General features: G+C 37.6%; 1 protein-coding gene across 1 annotated transcript; it reads left to right on the top strand.

Annotated features, from left to right (window-relative positions):
• Positions 1–3,513: 3,513 nt before the first annotated feature.
• On the top strand, positions 3,514–16,216 carry MMP13 (matrix metallopeptidase 13). The gene is made up of 10 exons (XM_043994872.1): positions 3,514–3,648; positions 3,729–3,973; positions 4,755–4,903; positions 4,992–5,117; positions 7,960–8,121; positions 8,544–8,661; positions 10,274–10,407; positions 11,287–11,446; positions 13,714–13,817; positions 14,863–16,216. Exons 1-10 carry the CDS (start codon positions 3,523–3,525, stop codon positions 14,961–14,963), a joined length of 1,425 nt encoding a protein of 474 aa, XP_043850807.1. The 5' UTR covers positions 3,514–3,522; the 3' UTR covers positions 14,964–16,216.
• The last annotated feature ends 1,230 nt before the right edge of the window (positions 16,217–17,446 follow it).

Raw genomic sequence — 17,446 nt, 5'->3', positions numbered from 1 at the left:
GTTCCCCTGCAGTTTCTCTACTCCAAGCTAAACATTCCTAATTCCTTCTCCTATTTCTCATGTGGCATGACCTTGATGTCTTACCCTTCTCAAGATGCTATCCAGCTTTTATCAATTCTCCTCTTAAACTATGGTGGTCGGAACTGAACACATTGCTTTAGGTGCTACTGACCAAAGCAAGGTGTAGCAGGGTTCACACTTCCCTGTTACTGGACACTGTGTCTTTCTTAATGCAAACTTAGATTGTATAAACTTTCTTGGCTATCATGTTATCCCATTGATTCACATTGAGCTTATAATACTTTAAAGTCTCCAAATATCTTCCAGACAAAATTCTATCTAGTCCTGTCTCCCTTATCTTGTTATTATTAATGTTATTTTTTGAACCTAAATAAATTTCATTTTACTCATTTCAGCCCAGCCTGCTAGACTGTAAAGATGATAGGGCCATATTCCTTCATTTTATACACAAGGAAACTGAGGCTCAGAGAGATTATGTGACTTGTCATAGACTACACAGTAAGCATCTAAGGTAGGATTTGAAACCGGGTCTTCCTGATTCCAAATCCTGCACCCTGTCCATTCTACCAGCTTGCCCCTCCAGTTAGGATCTTTTTGGATTCTGATTCTGTCATCCACCATGTCAGATATACCTCCCAATAACTGTGTCATGATAAGCCATTCTTTTAGCTAAGCCATTGATAAAAGTGTTCAGGGCCAAACATAAACCCTTGGACATTCCACTACAGACCTCCTTCCAAGCTGACATCCAATGATTAATGATTATTCTTTCAGACCAGTCATTTGGCTATTTCCAAATACACATAACTACTATTATCTAGGCTATACACACCTATGCCATCTTGTCAACAAGAAGAGCATAAGCCATTGTCAATGTCCTGCTAAATGTTAGATCAATCATAAAGCACTCTCAGGTCTAGTAACCCTATCAAAAAAGGAAAAAAAAAAGATTTGATTTTTTGATCTGTTTTTGATGAAGCTTTGTTGGCTTTTTGTGACCAATGCTTCCTTTTCTAAATGTTCTTGGACTCCTTTTTTGGGGTAAAAACTAGGAAAATTGCTCCTCTCCCTCAAAGATTGCTAACAGTCACTTCAATGACATCTGCCACATATTATTAGTACCCTGATATATAGTTTATCTGGGCCAAAGTGATCAAGAGTAGTTTGACATTCCTTTATCATGTCTCTACTTACCTTGGGTATCAAATTCCTAGTTTCCATTTTTATTTTATTATTTCAAGCCCAAATATAATTTTTCCTTAATAGAAAAATTAGAAGCAAAATAAGAGCTGAGTTTTGGCTTATCTCTGTGGTTGGTTATCATTATCCCATCCATCCCGAGCATGTCTTATCCTTTCTTTAATTTTCATCATTTTGTCAATAGAGTTCAAAAACTGCCTTTGTTGTCTTTAGCTTTTCTCAATTCATTATGAGATATAGAGGTCCTGATACTATTTTTATGGGAGCATACCACAATTTTAACTTCTATTACCTGTCTTTCCCTTCTTCTTCTGTACATATCTTTTATAATTCTATATTGGTAAAAATGAGTTTCCTATGGATCCATATTGGTGTCTTTAACTAAGTCCTTGTTTTTCTCCACAAAGCAATTTTTTTGTCTTTTTCTCTTTTCATTCTTAAGAGCTTCCTGCTTGTCTTAAGCTGACTTCTCTTGCAAAATTTTAGCCCATGGGAACATATTTCTGAATCATTTGGAAACTGCTTTCCCTAAATTTAGAGTTTATACTAGGTTCTGGTTTTTCTCTCCTTATTGATCACAATTTCTAATTCTAATTTAGTAGTTGCAGCAAATGCAATCCCTTGACTTTTGTTCAGGTCCAATCCCTCTTCATTCACATAGAAGCAACTTCCATCTCCAGAATTTGTTTTGGGGAACATGTAGCTTAAGGTCATCTTGATGCAAAAGCCCTATAATTCTTCCATCCATACTAGATTCCTCTAGTTGGATGCCATTATATGCCAATGGATTTGTGATCTCACTGATGTGGAGTCCTCTAATAATGCAGTACAATTCATCCATGTCTGCCCATGTTGTACATCTTTCCTCCATGTCCTTCTTCATAAAGTCCAACTGTAATGTTTCATCAGGGAGATAGAGGTGACCCATGGCTCTTAGGGGAGCTTAGGCTCTGATAGATGCTACTAAAGGGGAAAGACTTGGTCTGTTGTTTGAAAATTAACCTGTGAATCAATCAACAATCACTTATTCAGCAATCAATATGTCCCAGGCTCATTGCTAAGGATGAAGTTATAAAGACAAAACCAAAAGTTTCTTCCCTCAAGGAGTTTACATCCTGATGGAGGAAATGACATGCACACAGATAAGTATATGCATGATAAGTACCAGATAAACTCAAGGGATCACAGAAAAGGCTTCACGTAGAAGATGGCTATTGAAAGTTTCTTGAAGGTAATTTCTTGAGGGAATTAGGTATTCTAATGGGTAGAGGTTATGAGGGAGTGCATCAAAGATTTGAGGGATAGCCAACAAAAAGGTACAGAGAGAGGGGAAGGAAAAGTCATGTATTCAGGGCTGTAGATCAGTGTGACTGCATTGCAAAGTAGGAGGGGAGTAAAGAATAAGACTGGAGAGATAGAAAGAGGCTAGGATGTGAAAAGATTTAACGGTCAAGCAGAAGAATTTATATTTCAATTCAGAGGAAATAGAGAACACTGGAATTTATGGATCAGGGAAATGATATGATCCAACACGTGCTTTTGGAAAATCACTGATGGTTGTAGATGATGGATTCAAGTGGGCAGAGGCTTGAGGCAGAAAGACCAAGTAGAAGCCTATTGCTATAGTTCAATGAAAAGTGATGAGGACCTGATGTAGGACCGGCTGTAGGAGTGGAGAAGAGGGAATGTATATAAAAGATGTTATGGAAATAGAAATGATAAGAATTGGCGATTGATTGGATACCTCCGATGAGGCAGGAGTAAAGGGTGATGTGAAAGGTGGGAAGCTGAATGATTGGAAAGATTTGTAAAAGCTCATCATGGGATTGTTAGGATGATGATTTTTTTTTTCTTTTAGCCATTCATAGCTGCCATCTATGAAGTCCTGGAGGGCTTTGGGAACTGCCTATATGGAGAAAACATCCAACCAGCTCAAATCTCAAATTCTTGAAATATTGAATAAATTAACATGGTAAATGGCCAAAACAAATCATGGTGAAGAGAAAAATCTACTGTCCTATTTCCCACAGTGCTCGTAAATCTGCTTAGTATGTCAATTTTGCAAACTAGGTTTTGAGACCCTGCGGAAACCAGAAACACCCACATTTTATATTTCCCTCAAATTTTACCACAAGCCACAATTTCTTGGGCAAAACAAAAGTAGTCAAGTAAGCATGTTTACCTTACACTGGCTAGGAGGTTGAAACTTGTCTATAACAGATGACTCATCAATCTAGGTCTATAAAAGTAAAGGTACTTGTCCTTTGGCAAGACAACAGCTTCCAAGTGTGAAAAGGCAAGATGCGGCCGAGTTTCATAGCTGCCTTCTTTCTATTGAGCTGGACATATTGTTCAGCTTTCCCTCTACCTTATGAAGAAGAAGATGATGATGATGATCTGACACAGGAGGACCTCCAGTTTGCAGAGGTAGGACATTACAGTTTTTTTTTTTAAATGTACAATTAGCCTGATCTTTGGGATTATAACAGTCATTGTTTCTTTTCTAGAACTATTTGAAGACATACTACAATCTTTATTCTAATCCTGCTGGCATACTGATGAAGAAGGCATCGAACACTGCAACAGAAAAACTTAGAGAAATGCAGTCATTCTTTGGCTTGGAAGTGACAGGCAAACTGGATGATGACACTCTAGATGTGATGAAAAAGCCAAGATGCGGGGTCCCGGATGTGGGAGAATACAACTTTTTCCCCCGAAATATCAAGTGGCCTAAGTTTGATTTAACATACAGGTAAAATGTTAGATAGTTCTTCTTTGTCATTCATTTGGTATTTTTATATTTAACTATATAATTTCAATATAGGAAACCTGAATTATAAGAAAGGTTAAGTGACATGTATAGCCCTGGTAGAATATTATAATTTTCCAATTAGTATGTGGGATTCAAATCCAAATATATCCTGTGAACTGGTATTTCTTCCCAGCTCTGTAAAAAGATTATAACATAAAATTGCCTTACATTTTGAAGTAAAGTCACAGTATATGTCAAAAGTCTTTTTTTCCCTAGAAAGAGCAAAGTATTTTTTTTTTTTTTTTGGAGAATCACTGTGGTTCATTATAGACTTGGGAGACTAATTAGGAACATGTGCTTTACAAAGTGGGACATCACACCAATTTAATACAATAGTGAAAAAGGTAGCAAAAATGAATTGCTTCCTTTCTAGTTACCTTGTGGCTGTTTTATGTCTCTTCTGTATCAACAAAAATCCCCAAATTTCTGTATGCAAAATTAAAAGTTTCATAAAACATCTGGAGGTTTCGTCTACATTGTGGAAAACATCTTCCTACTTAGAGGTGTCCAGATGTTGGAATTTTTCATTTCCATCAACTGGTTTGAAATCATATTGACTAGGGCCCTTTCCTCATTCATGAATGAAAACTTGGAAATCATGAATTACTTTGAAGAAATAGAATTCTGTCCAACAAAATGTCTGGTAGCCTTCCAAGGAGGTTCATTCTAAAATAACTTGAACCCCCAAAGAAATTTAACTTTCGTTTCCTCTGTTGAACAGGATCCTGAATTACACTCCAGACATGACCCAAGCAGAAGTGGACAAGGCAATAAGAAAAGCACTGAAGGTCTGGTCTGATGTGACACCTCTCAACTTCACCAAGCTCCACAACGGCACTGCTGATATCATGATCTCCTTTGGAACAAAAGGTAAGAGAGCAGAGCCTCTCACTAGAAATACTCATTGGGCTTTGGACCATTGAAAAATGTGATTCCTAAGTGCTGCTTGGATTTGCAGAGCATGGAGACTTCTATCCCTTTGATGGCCCTTCTGGACTTCTGGCTCATGCTTTTCCTCCTGGACCCAACTATGGAGGGGACGCTCATTTTGATGATGATGAGATCTGGACAAATAGTGCCAAAGGTAATTTCTTTCAAATCTTTCAAATTAAACAGTGAATTTAGAATGTGTTTTTAGTCTAGTAATCCTTGATTAGGCTATAGACTCAGTCACTTTGTTAAAAAATTCTAGAAGTCTCGGGCAACTAGGTGGTATAGTGGAAAGAGCACTGGCCTTGGATTCAGGAGTACCTGAGTTCAAATCTGGCCTCAGACCCTTGACACTTACTAGCTTTGTGACCCTGGGCAAGTCACTTAACCCCAACTGCCTCACACACACAAAAAAATCCTAGAAGTCTCAAGTGAATTGTCATCCTTTACATTACCCATGTGTGGATATGTATATACACTTATAGGAGTTCAAGTCAATCAACATGCTTTATCTATGAGTGTGTTTCTAACATATGATGTTTCACTTGAACCTTCTATTAGGGTATGCACACATGTTCCTATATTTGCACATATACATGTGTGTATATGTACATATCTACATCTTTCTATTGTAACAATTGGAATGACGCCACCTGCTGGAGACTTACTGTAGAAGAGTTCCGCCCATGAAGCGAAGGTCTTTGAGGGCAAGACCGGGAGTCTTTTCTTTGGCATCAGGAAGTGACGCGGGGTAGTGGGAGGAAGAAGGAAGAGACTAGCGCTCTGTCTTGGGCTCTTTCCTTTGGACTCTGGTGGAGAGCGGAGCTAGAAATGCGCTCTCCCTTTAATAGATAGGAATCTAGGCCTTTCTCTCTCTCTTTACCAAATTTTTGTTTTCCTTAATGAATGCTTAAAAGTCTAACTCTTGCTAAAGCTTATAATTTATTGGCGACCACTCATTAAGTATTTTAGACAGTTTAGCTAGAATTTTAGCCCTTAACACTATATATCTCTTCGCCCCCCCTCCTACCCCTCCCCCACTGTCTTTGTCTCTCATCTATTTGTATACTTCAATCCTCCAAAGATGTGTGCTCGCATTGTAGATATGGTCACTCCATTCATCCCCGCAGAGCATAAGCTGCTCTCTTCCCTACCCTGATGACTTAGTAGATGACCTTATCTCCTATGTAGTTGTGAGAGAAAAAAAAATCAGTAGCTGGTGGTCAGTGCTCTGGTGATATGCTTCTCCTCTTCCAACTAGGCTGGGGTGACCCTTAGGTAGTAGACATATTGTCTTTAATGGTACCCGAGTATGAAATCTTTACCAGGTTTGTGGGCACTGCCAGGACTTGTATTCCATTGGGTAGCCTTTGAGAACCCTTGCATTCACTGAAGATTGTACTTCTAGAGATCTTCTAAAATTGCTTAGGCTTAAACAACTCAACATTCTTATTAATGTCCTTTTAAGAAATAATGGGAAATAAAGCAATTAATTGGCTTGCTAAAGTTATACAAGAGAGTCATTTCTCGAAATATGTATAGGACCTGCCCCCTCCTGTCCTTTTTTCCAGAACAGTTACTTCTCTGGTAGGTGTCTTTTCACCTATTCTACATCTTTATGTATATTGTAGGATCAAGAATGAAAACTTGCCATACAAAGCTGGGGATCTTTTTGATGCTGGTTGCCTTGTATATAAAACTGTATTAGGCTATGCAACTAGTGTAGCGAATGCCCCCTCATTTTTAAAAGCCCAGTTTTTACACCTCTTATTTAAAAGAGAGGTGAAAAATTGAGCCATTTACATTGAATTCATATGAACTGGTCTAGTTCAGTCAAATGACATTCAAATTTAGTAGCCCGAATTTATCACACAAACAAGTTGAAATTATTTAAATCAATTGATGTTATGTTACTGAATGGTAATTATAAGAAAATTAATAAAGTGAGAACTATATATAGGCAGCTAGGTGGTACAGTGGGCAGCTAGGTGGCTCAATGGATAGAATGCAGGGTGCTGGAGTCAGGAAGACTCATCTTCCTGAGTTCAAATATTGCCTCAGACACTTACTAGCTGTGTGATCCTGGGCAAGTAGCTTAACCCTGTGTGCCTCAGTTTCCTCATCTGTTAAATGAGCTGCAGAAAGAAATGGCAAACTAAAACCCAAATGGGATCACAAAGAGTCAAACACAACTGAAAGATGACTGAACAACAATAAACATAAGAAAGAGGATGAAAATATAAAGGAGCCCAGAAAGTGGCACCTAAATTCAATTCAATTTAAATAAACTAAATTTAAATTATGTAAACATATATTGGTCAACTATTATAGTAAAGCCATTGTGCTCTGTGGATAATTCCAAGATTATTATTCTTAATAATGACAACAATAGTTGACATTTATATAGGACCCTCAGGTTTGCAATCTGTGAGATAGAAAGTGCAAATATCACTGACCCTCGGGTAAGACAAGGTCACTGTTTTTGAGGCTATATCAAAGTAGTAGCTTGATATAGAAGTAGATTTTGCAGTCACAATGTCTGTTTGAATCTGAGCTCTTGAATTTGCTAGTTCTATGATTGTATACAAGTTTCTTGCTTGATCTTCAGTTTCCTTATCTTTTAATTGACCATAATGATAATAAAAAGATAGCATTTATATGGCACTTTAAGACATGCAAAATACTTTATAAATATTATTTTGTTCTGTCCTCACCACAATATTGTGAGGCAGGTGCAATTATTATCATCTTCATTTAAAGCTTAGAAAACTGAGGCAGACAGTGGTTAAGTGACTTTCTCAGGATCATACAGTTGGTAATGTCTGAGATGGTATTTGATCTCATCCTTCTGATTCCAGGTCTATTATTCTTTCCACCTTATTACCTAGCTGTGTAGTAATATTTGTGCCACCTGCCTCAAAAGGTTGTTAAATAATGCTTTGTACTTTTAAAAAGTGAGTTCTTATTAAATGTACTTGCTTTTTTTTTTCTTATAGGATATAACTTGTTCCTTGTTGCTGCCCATGAATTTGGCCATTCCTTGGGCCTGGACCACTCCAAGGATCCTGGTGCACTCATGTTTCCCATCTATACCTATACTGGCAAAAGTGGCTTCATGCTTCCTGATGATGATGTACAAGGGATCCAGACTCTTTATGGTATAATCTAGATAAATGTTATTAATCAGAATAAGTGCATTCTTGGTTTTCTAAAACCCTGAATACCTTTCGATTCATCCATATTAGCTTTTCCATTAAATCTGGTGAGAATATGGCCACATTTTTCTAAAATAGCTTAAATGCCTGAATAGAAAAACTGCACTGCTTGGGTATTTTAAAAAAGTTGAGTGACCCAGTGACCTACATGTAGTTGATGTTGGAAGTGGGATGTAAATCCAGGTTTTTTGGTTTTCTGTGCAGTGCTTTTTCTACTACCTCATGCTGGGAGAAGGATGAGGGGGAGGACTCAGCAGCAGCAGTCCTGTAGCCCACTGCAATGGGATGGTAGCTTTCACATGATATACAGTCATTTCACATTAGAGAACCAGCAGACATCCTGATGATTCCATTTATGGTTTCAGGCCCTGGAGATGAAGACCCTGACCATAAACATCCCAAAACCCCAGACAAATGTGATCCTGCCTTGTCACTGGATGCTGTCACTACCCTTCGAGGGGAAACAATTATCTTTAAAGATAGGTAAGTACAATATTCAGCCAAAGAACAAACATTTGATATAGACATCTGAAACAATGTCTACAGGTACAAATATATTTGTGCAAAGTACAAAAGAAATGCTGTCAAGTTGGTGAAAAAAGTCCAATTTCCTTTTTTTTTTTTTGACTTGTTTATTTCATTGTACTCTAATGGGCTAGAAACTACCTTGAAGGCTTTGCCAATGATGCATAAACTCTGGCAGAGTTTTCTACCTGAGATAGCCTTTGAGGTAGGGACTAGTGACCAATTTTCATCCAAACTTTTGAAATTTAAAGGTTTATTTAAAAAAAAAGTTTGACCACAAATGGATAAATTTTCTCCACATGGTCACCTGTGAAATTATCTGATAAGGAGGCTGCTCTTATATTATTGTTGCCAAGTCAAGCCAACGTGCAATCATTAAGCACCTACTATGTGCCAGACACTGTGCTAAGTACTGGAATAAAGACAAAACACACACACACACTGGATGACTAAACTTTTCACTTTGTGACTGATTGCTTTAGCACTGGACATAGTCACTGTTTATATCATTATAGTCTTTCTTACAACATTCCTAGATAAAAGGAGAAAACAGTTCAGTTTTAGAAATCTTTCATGTGTGGATGACAAGAGGCAAATATACTGCATAGATGGTACATTAAAAAACCAGGTGTTGTGTCCAGTGTTCAAAAGTATTCCTAATATAGAAAGTTTTTTAATTCAGGGAAGAGAAAATAATTCTTGGGAGGAAAAAACACTTATTAAAACATTTAAAAATGTGGTAATGAAAAGGCAACATCACCTTTTACCACTGAAAAGACTTTTCGTGAAATCCTTTTGGAGCTTCTGCGGTTGGTCCTAGAAGCAGCTGATGCTGTAGTAAATAGAAAGCTAGGACTGGAGTCAGAAAGACATCAATTCAAACCCGGCTTCAGACATTTATGAGCTATTTCACCCTGGGCATGTCACTTATCCTTTGTCTCAATTTCCTCATCTATAAAATGGGAATAATACCTCCCAGGGTTGTTGTAAAAATTAAATGAGATAATATATTTAAAAATCACTGAGCACATACAGTGCCTGACATATAGTAGATGCTATGTAAATGTTTATTCCATTCCATATCATGGGTACAATGGGGTGAATGCTGGATTAGGAGTCTGAGAGCCCAGGTTCTAATCTTAACTCTGACATTTACTTACTCCCTGTATGACCAGTACCTTTATAGGCACCATTTCCTCAACTACAGAATAAGAGGGCTAGACTGACTGGATTCTGAGATCCTTTCTAGCTCTCTTGTTGTAATCTTAAGATCCAATAAATTCTGAAATACACAATAATCTTGTAATCATGATACTAAAACGCTATTTCCACATCACATGGAAAATAAGTTTGTTTTTTCTTCAATAATGGAAAGACTATGTCCATGATGCCTACAACCTAACCATGTTGAAGTTGAAAATTCACAATGACATGTTGTAGATCCTCTGTAATGGCCAAGGGTGGCAGTTGGCCAGTCAGCTAGCATTTATTAAATGCTTATTGTATGTATGGGCACAGGAGAGAGGGATCATTTCATGCAACAACAACCCTTTTTTCTTGCCTTCTTTAGATTCTTCTGGCGTCTGCATCCTCAGATGATTGAGCCAGATCTGTTTTTAACTAAATCATTTTGGCCAGAACTTCCAAACGTTATTGATGCTGCATATGAGAACCCTGCTCATGACCTGATATTCATCTTTAGAGGTAAGTGTTCTGCCAGGGAGCTTTCCCCTGCTTTTCCTTCCTTCTGGGTATACATAAACAAATTCAAAACCACTACAATTCTACTCCAACATCTGCAGAACTTTGGGATGAAAACACTTTGAATTTCAGAAAGAATAGATAAAGATAATCTGATGACTGAGAGCACCCAACACAGCCTTGCTAGCTCTTTCCAAATCTCGCTTGTGGAAGATTCAAATCGCTATCAACCATTTTTAGACTTTGTTGAAGAGCAATTAATTGTAGGCCACGGTGTCAAAATTTTCATTTTAATTTAATCAATAGGACTTATCCTACTGAGTGTTAATTATGAAGGCAAAGACTTTGTAAACCTTCAAAACAGAATTTTGAAATAACAGAGAGACCTTATAGACCATTAGTTTAATCCCTTCATCATACACACACATCCAGGGACACTAAAGTTCAGGGAAATTAAGTGCTTTGCCTAATATGACAAAGCTAATAACCTTCTTTCCATTGTACCATGATCTACTTAGCTAGCATCAATCTATGATTTAGCATTAGTGCTATTTTGCTTTCAGATGAATGCAGAATTTTTATATATTAATTTTCCCCTAAACTTAATACATATGTACATATATAATATATATTTGCATAGATAGGCTGCAACAACTGGCAAAGCATGGAAATATTTGTCTAGCTGAACTCATGTTTAGGAAATTGGGAGGATTGGATTTAAACTTGCTTCGAATAATGTTTATAATTTCATATTTTCAAAGATAAGATGACAAAATCCATGTGTTCAGTTCATCCATGGCTCCTCTTTCATTAAGATACATGTCCATACAATTAAAAAGATTTCCTTGGGATCCTGAAATGCTGTTCTGCCACTTATCCTAGGCAGAAAGGTTTGGGCCTTGAACGGCTATGACATACTGAAAGAGTACCCCAAGAAGATCTCTGAACTGGGGTTCCCAAAAGAGGTGAAGAGGATAGATGCCGCAGTTCACATTGAAGCTACAGGAGAGACCCTCTTCTTCACTGGAGATCATTTCTGGAGGTATGGCAACCATACCTACACAATCTTCTTTTCCACTGTGTATCCTCTTAGCCAACATGAAAGTTCTTATATACAGGACAGTTTAGTCTCTCACTAAGAAAATACAAAGTAAAAAGTGCCACATATTTTTTTTAATGAACCTTAAATGGTCAAATCAATCAGGTAGGGCTGCTAAATTCTAAATTGTTACCCTCAAGGGTACGGAGTTTTTCATTTCGTCTTCATTTCCCCAGCACCTACCCCAGTGTCTTGTACACAGAAGAACTTTAATAAATGTTGAATTGGTTTAAAATACCACAAGTCTTCTAAAAAGGGACTCCAGCATAAATAAATTTAACTCATCCATTTCTCAGCACCCCTGTGCCTTAACTATTGTCTACTACTTATTTGTCTCAGCTAAATGCAGTTATGACCCCCTTTTAAGCACTTTCATTCAGTGTCAAACCCTCCTTTTTTGTCCTCTTTTTAGTCATTCCTTCCTAATTCACACTTCCCTCCCACTTGTTCCTAGACACAAATAGTCATCACAGTACCTCTTGGATCCCCCAAAATTGGTCTGCTCTCTACCCATCTCCCTCCCTTTTAGGCAACACCATTTGATAGTGATAGAAAGTAATAGTTTTCTGAAAGTTAATCAATTCAGGAGTAGGTTCTAGTCCCATTGAGGAGTTGGGCAAGGAAAAAGAGCCCAAGTGTCTTATCCTTAAAAACCATATGGAAGTCCTCCATAGTCTAGTTCCAATTTTCCTTTCCTGACATTATATCCCACCAATCTTACATTTTTTTCCAACACTAAAAGTTGGCTTTGTGTTCTTCTGCCATTGGGCACCCCCCCCTTTTTTTTTTTTTTTTTTAAGTGAGGCAATTGGGGTTAAGTGACTTGCCCAGGGTCACACAGCTAGTAAGTGTCAAGTGTCTGAGGCCGGATTTGAACTCAGGTACTCCTGAATCCAGGGCCGGTGCTTTAACCACTGCGCCATCTAGCTGCCCCGCACCCCCCCCCCCCTTTTTAACCTCAAATGAGAAAGTCCTTGCCACTCTAATTTTTCCCTATAAAATCACCCCCTATTCTTTAGTACTACCTGAGATGCTATCTCTTCCACCAAGCCTTCATCACCCCAGCCAGGAGAGATCACTTCCTGTTCTGAACTCCCATGACTCTTTTGGTTTTCTTTTAGGATACTTGTCACATTGCCTTCCTTGTATTGCATTTAATGATAGTGAACACTTAAATAGCCCTTGAAGTTTTTCCAATGGCTTTAAATGCAATATCTCATTTGACTCTTCCACGAACCCTGTGAGATAAGTGCTGTTATCATTCCCACTTTATAGATGAGGGAAACTAGGCTTGGAGAACTGTCTATGCTCTCACCAGCTTAGTAAGTGTTAGAGGAAAGATTTGAACTTCAGCTCTATTCCATAATTCTAAGCTATTATTCATGAGCAGGCCTTATTCCCCCTACTAGATTTTAAGCTTATTGAGGACAAAAGCCAATTCTTTGTATTGTGGCATTTGCCAAGCCTTGGACAGTTCTTTACACATAGTAGGTTTTTAAAAATTATTTTTGAATGAATTAATGAATGAAAATAGATTGCTTGGTAGGTTATTGTTCATTGATATCCTTACAATTTAAATTCCTACTTAGTAGAATCAAGAAAGGTGCGGAATCAGTCTGTAAAAAGTAGTTTTCAGAAAGTCATCATAAGATCAGGGACCAAGGCCTCATGGGATTCATGGATTTAGAACTAGAAGGGACTATAGAGGTCATCTAGTCTAACCTTCTCATTTTATAGATAAGTGAACTGAAACCAAGAGAGTTGAAATGTTGAACCCAAGACTACATGGTCTGTTAATTAGCTAATCCACACTGAGCAAATACTAAATGTCTTTTGTTGTTGTTTAGTTGTTTTAAAGTCAGGCTCTTTGTGACCCCATTTGGGATTTTCTTGGCAAAGATACTAGAGTGGTTTGCCATTTACTTCTCCAGCTCATTTTGTAGATGAGGAAATTGAGGCAAACAAGGTTAAGTGACTTGTTCAGGGTCACATAGCTTTTAAGTGTCTGAGGCTGGATTTGAACTCAGGAAGATAAGTCTTCCCGACTCCAAGTCTGGCATTTCATCCACTGCGCTGTCTAGCTGCCCCTACTAAGTTCCTGGCACTACATTCATACTTCTGATTATTCGTATTCAAATAGGGAACTCAATGTCAACACCTCCTGTCTAAAACTATCTAGCTAATAAAATTCCTTTTTCTGATTCCTATAGCTATGATGAAACTAACCATGCAATGAACAAAGGCTATCCCTGGCTACTTGAGGAAAAATTCCCAGGAATTGGTAACAGAATAGATGCTGTCTATGAAAAAAATGGTAGGTATTTCTACCCTATTCACCTTTCAGGAACTAGTCTTATTTGTCTATATAGGCCCAAGATGTATTTATTAATGTTATAGGAAGGAATTATGGGTTAACTGTTGAGGTGTCACAATTCACTTAAATTGTAGAAAGTTGAAAGCATGAGTTAAAAAAAAACTACATTGTGTTAAATGAAAATGGTTAATATATATTGGTTTCAAATGCTATAAATAAGGAATTTTATAACTATGATTATTATGGTAAAATATACACTAATCCTTGCAAGTTTACAGGTACCTCATTCATATTCTTCCTTTGAGCCACTAGCAGTGCTGGGTTTAGAAAGGAACAGGCTTACAATAACCATATATTTGGTCATTTTAAACTCCCATTTGGTAATTTCTTTCTTGCTCTCCAATTTTTCTAATAATCTTTCCCCTTCCTCCTTTTCTTTCTTCTCATTTTCTCTCCCTTTTCCTCTTCTTCCTCCTCTTCTTTTTCCATATCTCCCCCTCCTCCTTTTTGTCTTTCTTCTTCCAGTACCTTAACTCCTTCATATTTTGGAAATAACACTTCAAATCCTGATAACAATTGGCATCAACAGAATCCAAGCTTGAGGAGCAAATTCTAGGAAGTTATGATTTTTTTTTGCGAGGCAATTGGGGTTAAGTGACTTTCCCAGGGTCACACAGCTAGTAAGTATTAAGTGTCTGAGGTCAGATTTGAACTCAGGTCCTCCTGAATCCAGGGTCGGTGCTCTATCCACTGTGCCACCTAGCTGCCCTGAAATTATTTTTTTTAATGTAATCAGAACAAGCATAGGATACATACTTATTATAGAAGCCTAGATTTATTCTTGGTTGTTAATGAATATTAGGTAACTGGGACATTGCCTGGTATATAGTGGGTATTTAATACATACTTATTGATTGTTTTTTAAAGAACAAAGGAATAAAATACCAACCAATTTTGTGGGATCAAAAAATCAGAAAAGGGCTTAAAATAATTATCTGGGGAGACTCATTTTTCACATTGTCTAAATAGAATTCTTTCTCCCTAGGTTATATCTACTTCTTTAGTGGAGTCCTACAGTTTGAATACAGCATCTGGAGTCAACGCATTGTTCGAGTTATGCCAACCAATTCCCTCTTGTGGTGTTGAATGTGGCTGTGCTATTTTATATCATGGTTCAATTTTTTACCCATGAAGAAATGTGACTATAGGTTTTGGGGCCTACCCAGGAAAGAGCCTCATTCTGTCAACACATTCCCTATGAACTTTATTATTGAAAATGCACTGTATAAATGGGGAAGTGGTAATATTTTATGTCAGGCTGGAACTGCATTACTTAAACCAATGTAATTTGGTATCTCTGTGGTCTACTAGATGTGTTAAGTATGAAAAACAGAAGCCCTGTGGAGAAAGGTTAATCATGGAGGGTGGAATGTCTGGAATGAATATATCCTAGTCAACTTCTCAAAGACCTGAAGAAACAATATGACATTTTACCAAGAATGTTCTCATTTCTAAGCCTATCTCCCAATAGTTACTAGTGGGAAACTTAAACAATCACCAAAGAAAGGCAAGGGGGCAGTCTAATGATTAGGACTGTATAATTGAAAGTCAAGAGTCCTGACTTCTGTTTCATTTTGGTCATGCAAATGACCCAGAGGTTGAATTTCAGTAAGGTAAATACTTTCATTTGGAAGAAAAGGGTCAATGAGTTATCTGTTTTTTGTAAGCTATTTTAGGTATTTTAATTTTATTTTATTTTAAATGTTTTATTGATGCTTTTTTACATCACAGTTATTTCCCAATAATGCTCCCTGCTAAGAGAACCCTCCCTTATAACTAAGAAAAACAGTTAAACAAACCCAAACAATCTAGTGATGGCATTTGGCATTGTATACAGCATTCCACACTCAGAATCTCCCACCTCTCTACTGAGAGGAGGGAAGTATGTTTTATCATTAGTCCTTTAGTTGCAAGATAGGTCATTGCATTTGAGTTCCCTTAGATCTCTTTAGAGAAGGGGTGGAGATGTAATGTCCACTGTCTGAATAATTTAAGCCAAAAAAAGAAAAAAGAAAAAGAAAAAGAAAAAGAAAGAAATCACTGCTTTCCATCATCCAGGTATTTTAGGTAAAAGTAGTTGTGGTTTTGTGTATTTTAAATAAGTAACTACCTTAATTGTCTACTGCATCAGGAATGTGTAGACACAGTTCTTGTTTAGACCTCTTAATTTGTGATAAAAGTTGCTTTATAAATTGAAAATGACAACTGGAGATATCAATATAACAATAAAAATTATGGCTATCTAGGAAAGGTTCATGAAGCTAGAAAATCTTGTGGTTTAGAAAAATGGATAAAGAACAAGAAATAGCAACACGGTTTTCAAATGCACTTGGAAAAGTTCATAATAAAATTTATTTAACTCTAAATAATATTGTTAAATAGTATTTTTTCCTGTAGCTTTGTCTTCAATTTTTTCCCTCCACACATGTGGTATCTATTTTATAGACCTGTTACACAGAAAGCTCATATTCCATAGTCAATATAAGGAATATGTGACAGTTAATATTTAATTTCTCCTTCTTTTTTTGGGGGGGGGGCGAGGCAATTAGGGTTAAGTGATTTGCCCAGGGTCACACAGCTAATAAGTGTCAAGCATCTGATGCCGGATTTGAACCCAGGTCCTCCTGAATCCAGGGCTGGTGCTCTATCCACTATTTAATTTCTTTAAAAGTAAGATTTCAGTGACCAGTGTGGAGGCCTATGTCTGTAATCCCTTCTACCAGAGTGGCTGAGGCTAGGGTATCTCTTTTTTTGTTGTTGTTAAGGCAAATGGAGTTAAGTAACTTGCCCAGGGTCACACAGCTAGTAAGTGTCAAGTGTCTGAGGCTGGATTTGAACTCAGGTCTTCCTGAATACAGAGCCAGTGCTTTATCCACTGCACCACCTAGCTGCCCCCAGCTAGGGTATCTCTTGAGCTCAGAGGTTTCAAAGCTGCCATGAGCTACACTAAGTTTAACATTAATATGTTGGGGAGGAGGGGAAAGACACCAGGTTGCCTAAGGAGGGGTGAAGTAGCCTAGCTCATAAATGAGCTAGGCAAACCTCCTACCTGGGTGGATCAGAATGGGTTGGGCCTGTAAGTGACCCCACACAGCTTTGGTGAGAGAGGAACACCCAGCCAAAACCCCCCAAAGTAGGATAGCAATAAACACAGTAGAAGACATTTGCAGTTTGTGTAAGCTTTCTTTTCACAAGTTTCTGTTAGTATCATGAGAATGAACTAACTATGAGAACCTGGGAAAAATCTGAGCCCTGCTGAGACCAAGAAATAGTCACTTGGTTCTCTTCCCTCAGGTTTTTCTACTATGAGTGCCTTCTGGTGGTGGAGTACAAAGAACCCTAGATTGTGAGTCAGGGGACCCACCTCTGTTCCTAAATACCTGTGATTTTGAGCAAGTCACTTACTTTTCTTGGCCTCAGTTTCCTCACTTGAAAAATGAAAGGGTTGGATTAGATAGATAATCTCTAAGGTTCTTTCTAGCTCAGTCTGTAATGTAAGGATAAGAAGTAGAAGGAAAGAGCAAAGGTCATTAATACCAGTCCCTATAGGCATATGGTGCAGTTATAAT

Source organism: Dromiciops gliroides, chromosome 3, assembly GCF_019393635.1.
Source record: "Dromiciops gliroides isolate mDroGli1 chromosome 3, mDroGli1.pri, whole genome shotgun sequence".
In the NCBI taxonomy this organism is placed as follows: Eukaryota; Metazoa; Chordata; class Mammalia; order Microbiotheria; family Microbiotheriidae; genus Dromiciops; species Dromiciops gliroides.
The sequence above is the reverse complement of the archived record's forward strand: the minus strand, read 5'-3'. Positions and strand labels throughout refer to the sequence as shown.

What these genes read in the sequence shown, in the direction of transcription:
- MMP13 (XM_043994872.1), top strand. Translation starts at nt 3,523, where the DNA reads ATGCGGCCGAGTTTCATAGCTGCCTTCTTTCTATTGAGCTGGACATAT. An exon ending in GATCTCCTTTGGAACAAAAG is followed by an intron (nt 4,904 to 4,991) that starts GTAAGAGAGCAG and finishes TTGGATTTGCAG; the next exon opens with AGCATGGAGACTTCTATCCC. An exon ending in ACAATTATCTTTAAAGATAG is followed by an intron (nt 8,662 to 10,273) that starts GTAAGTACAATA and finishes TGCCTTCTTTAG; the next exon opens with ATTCTTCTGGCGTCTGCATC.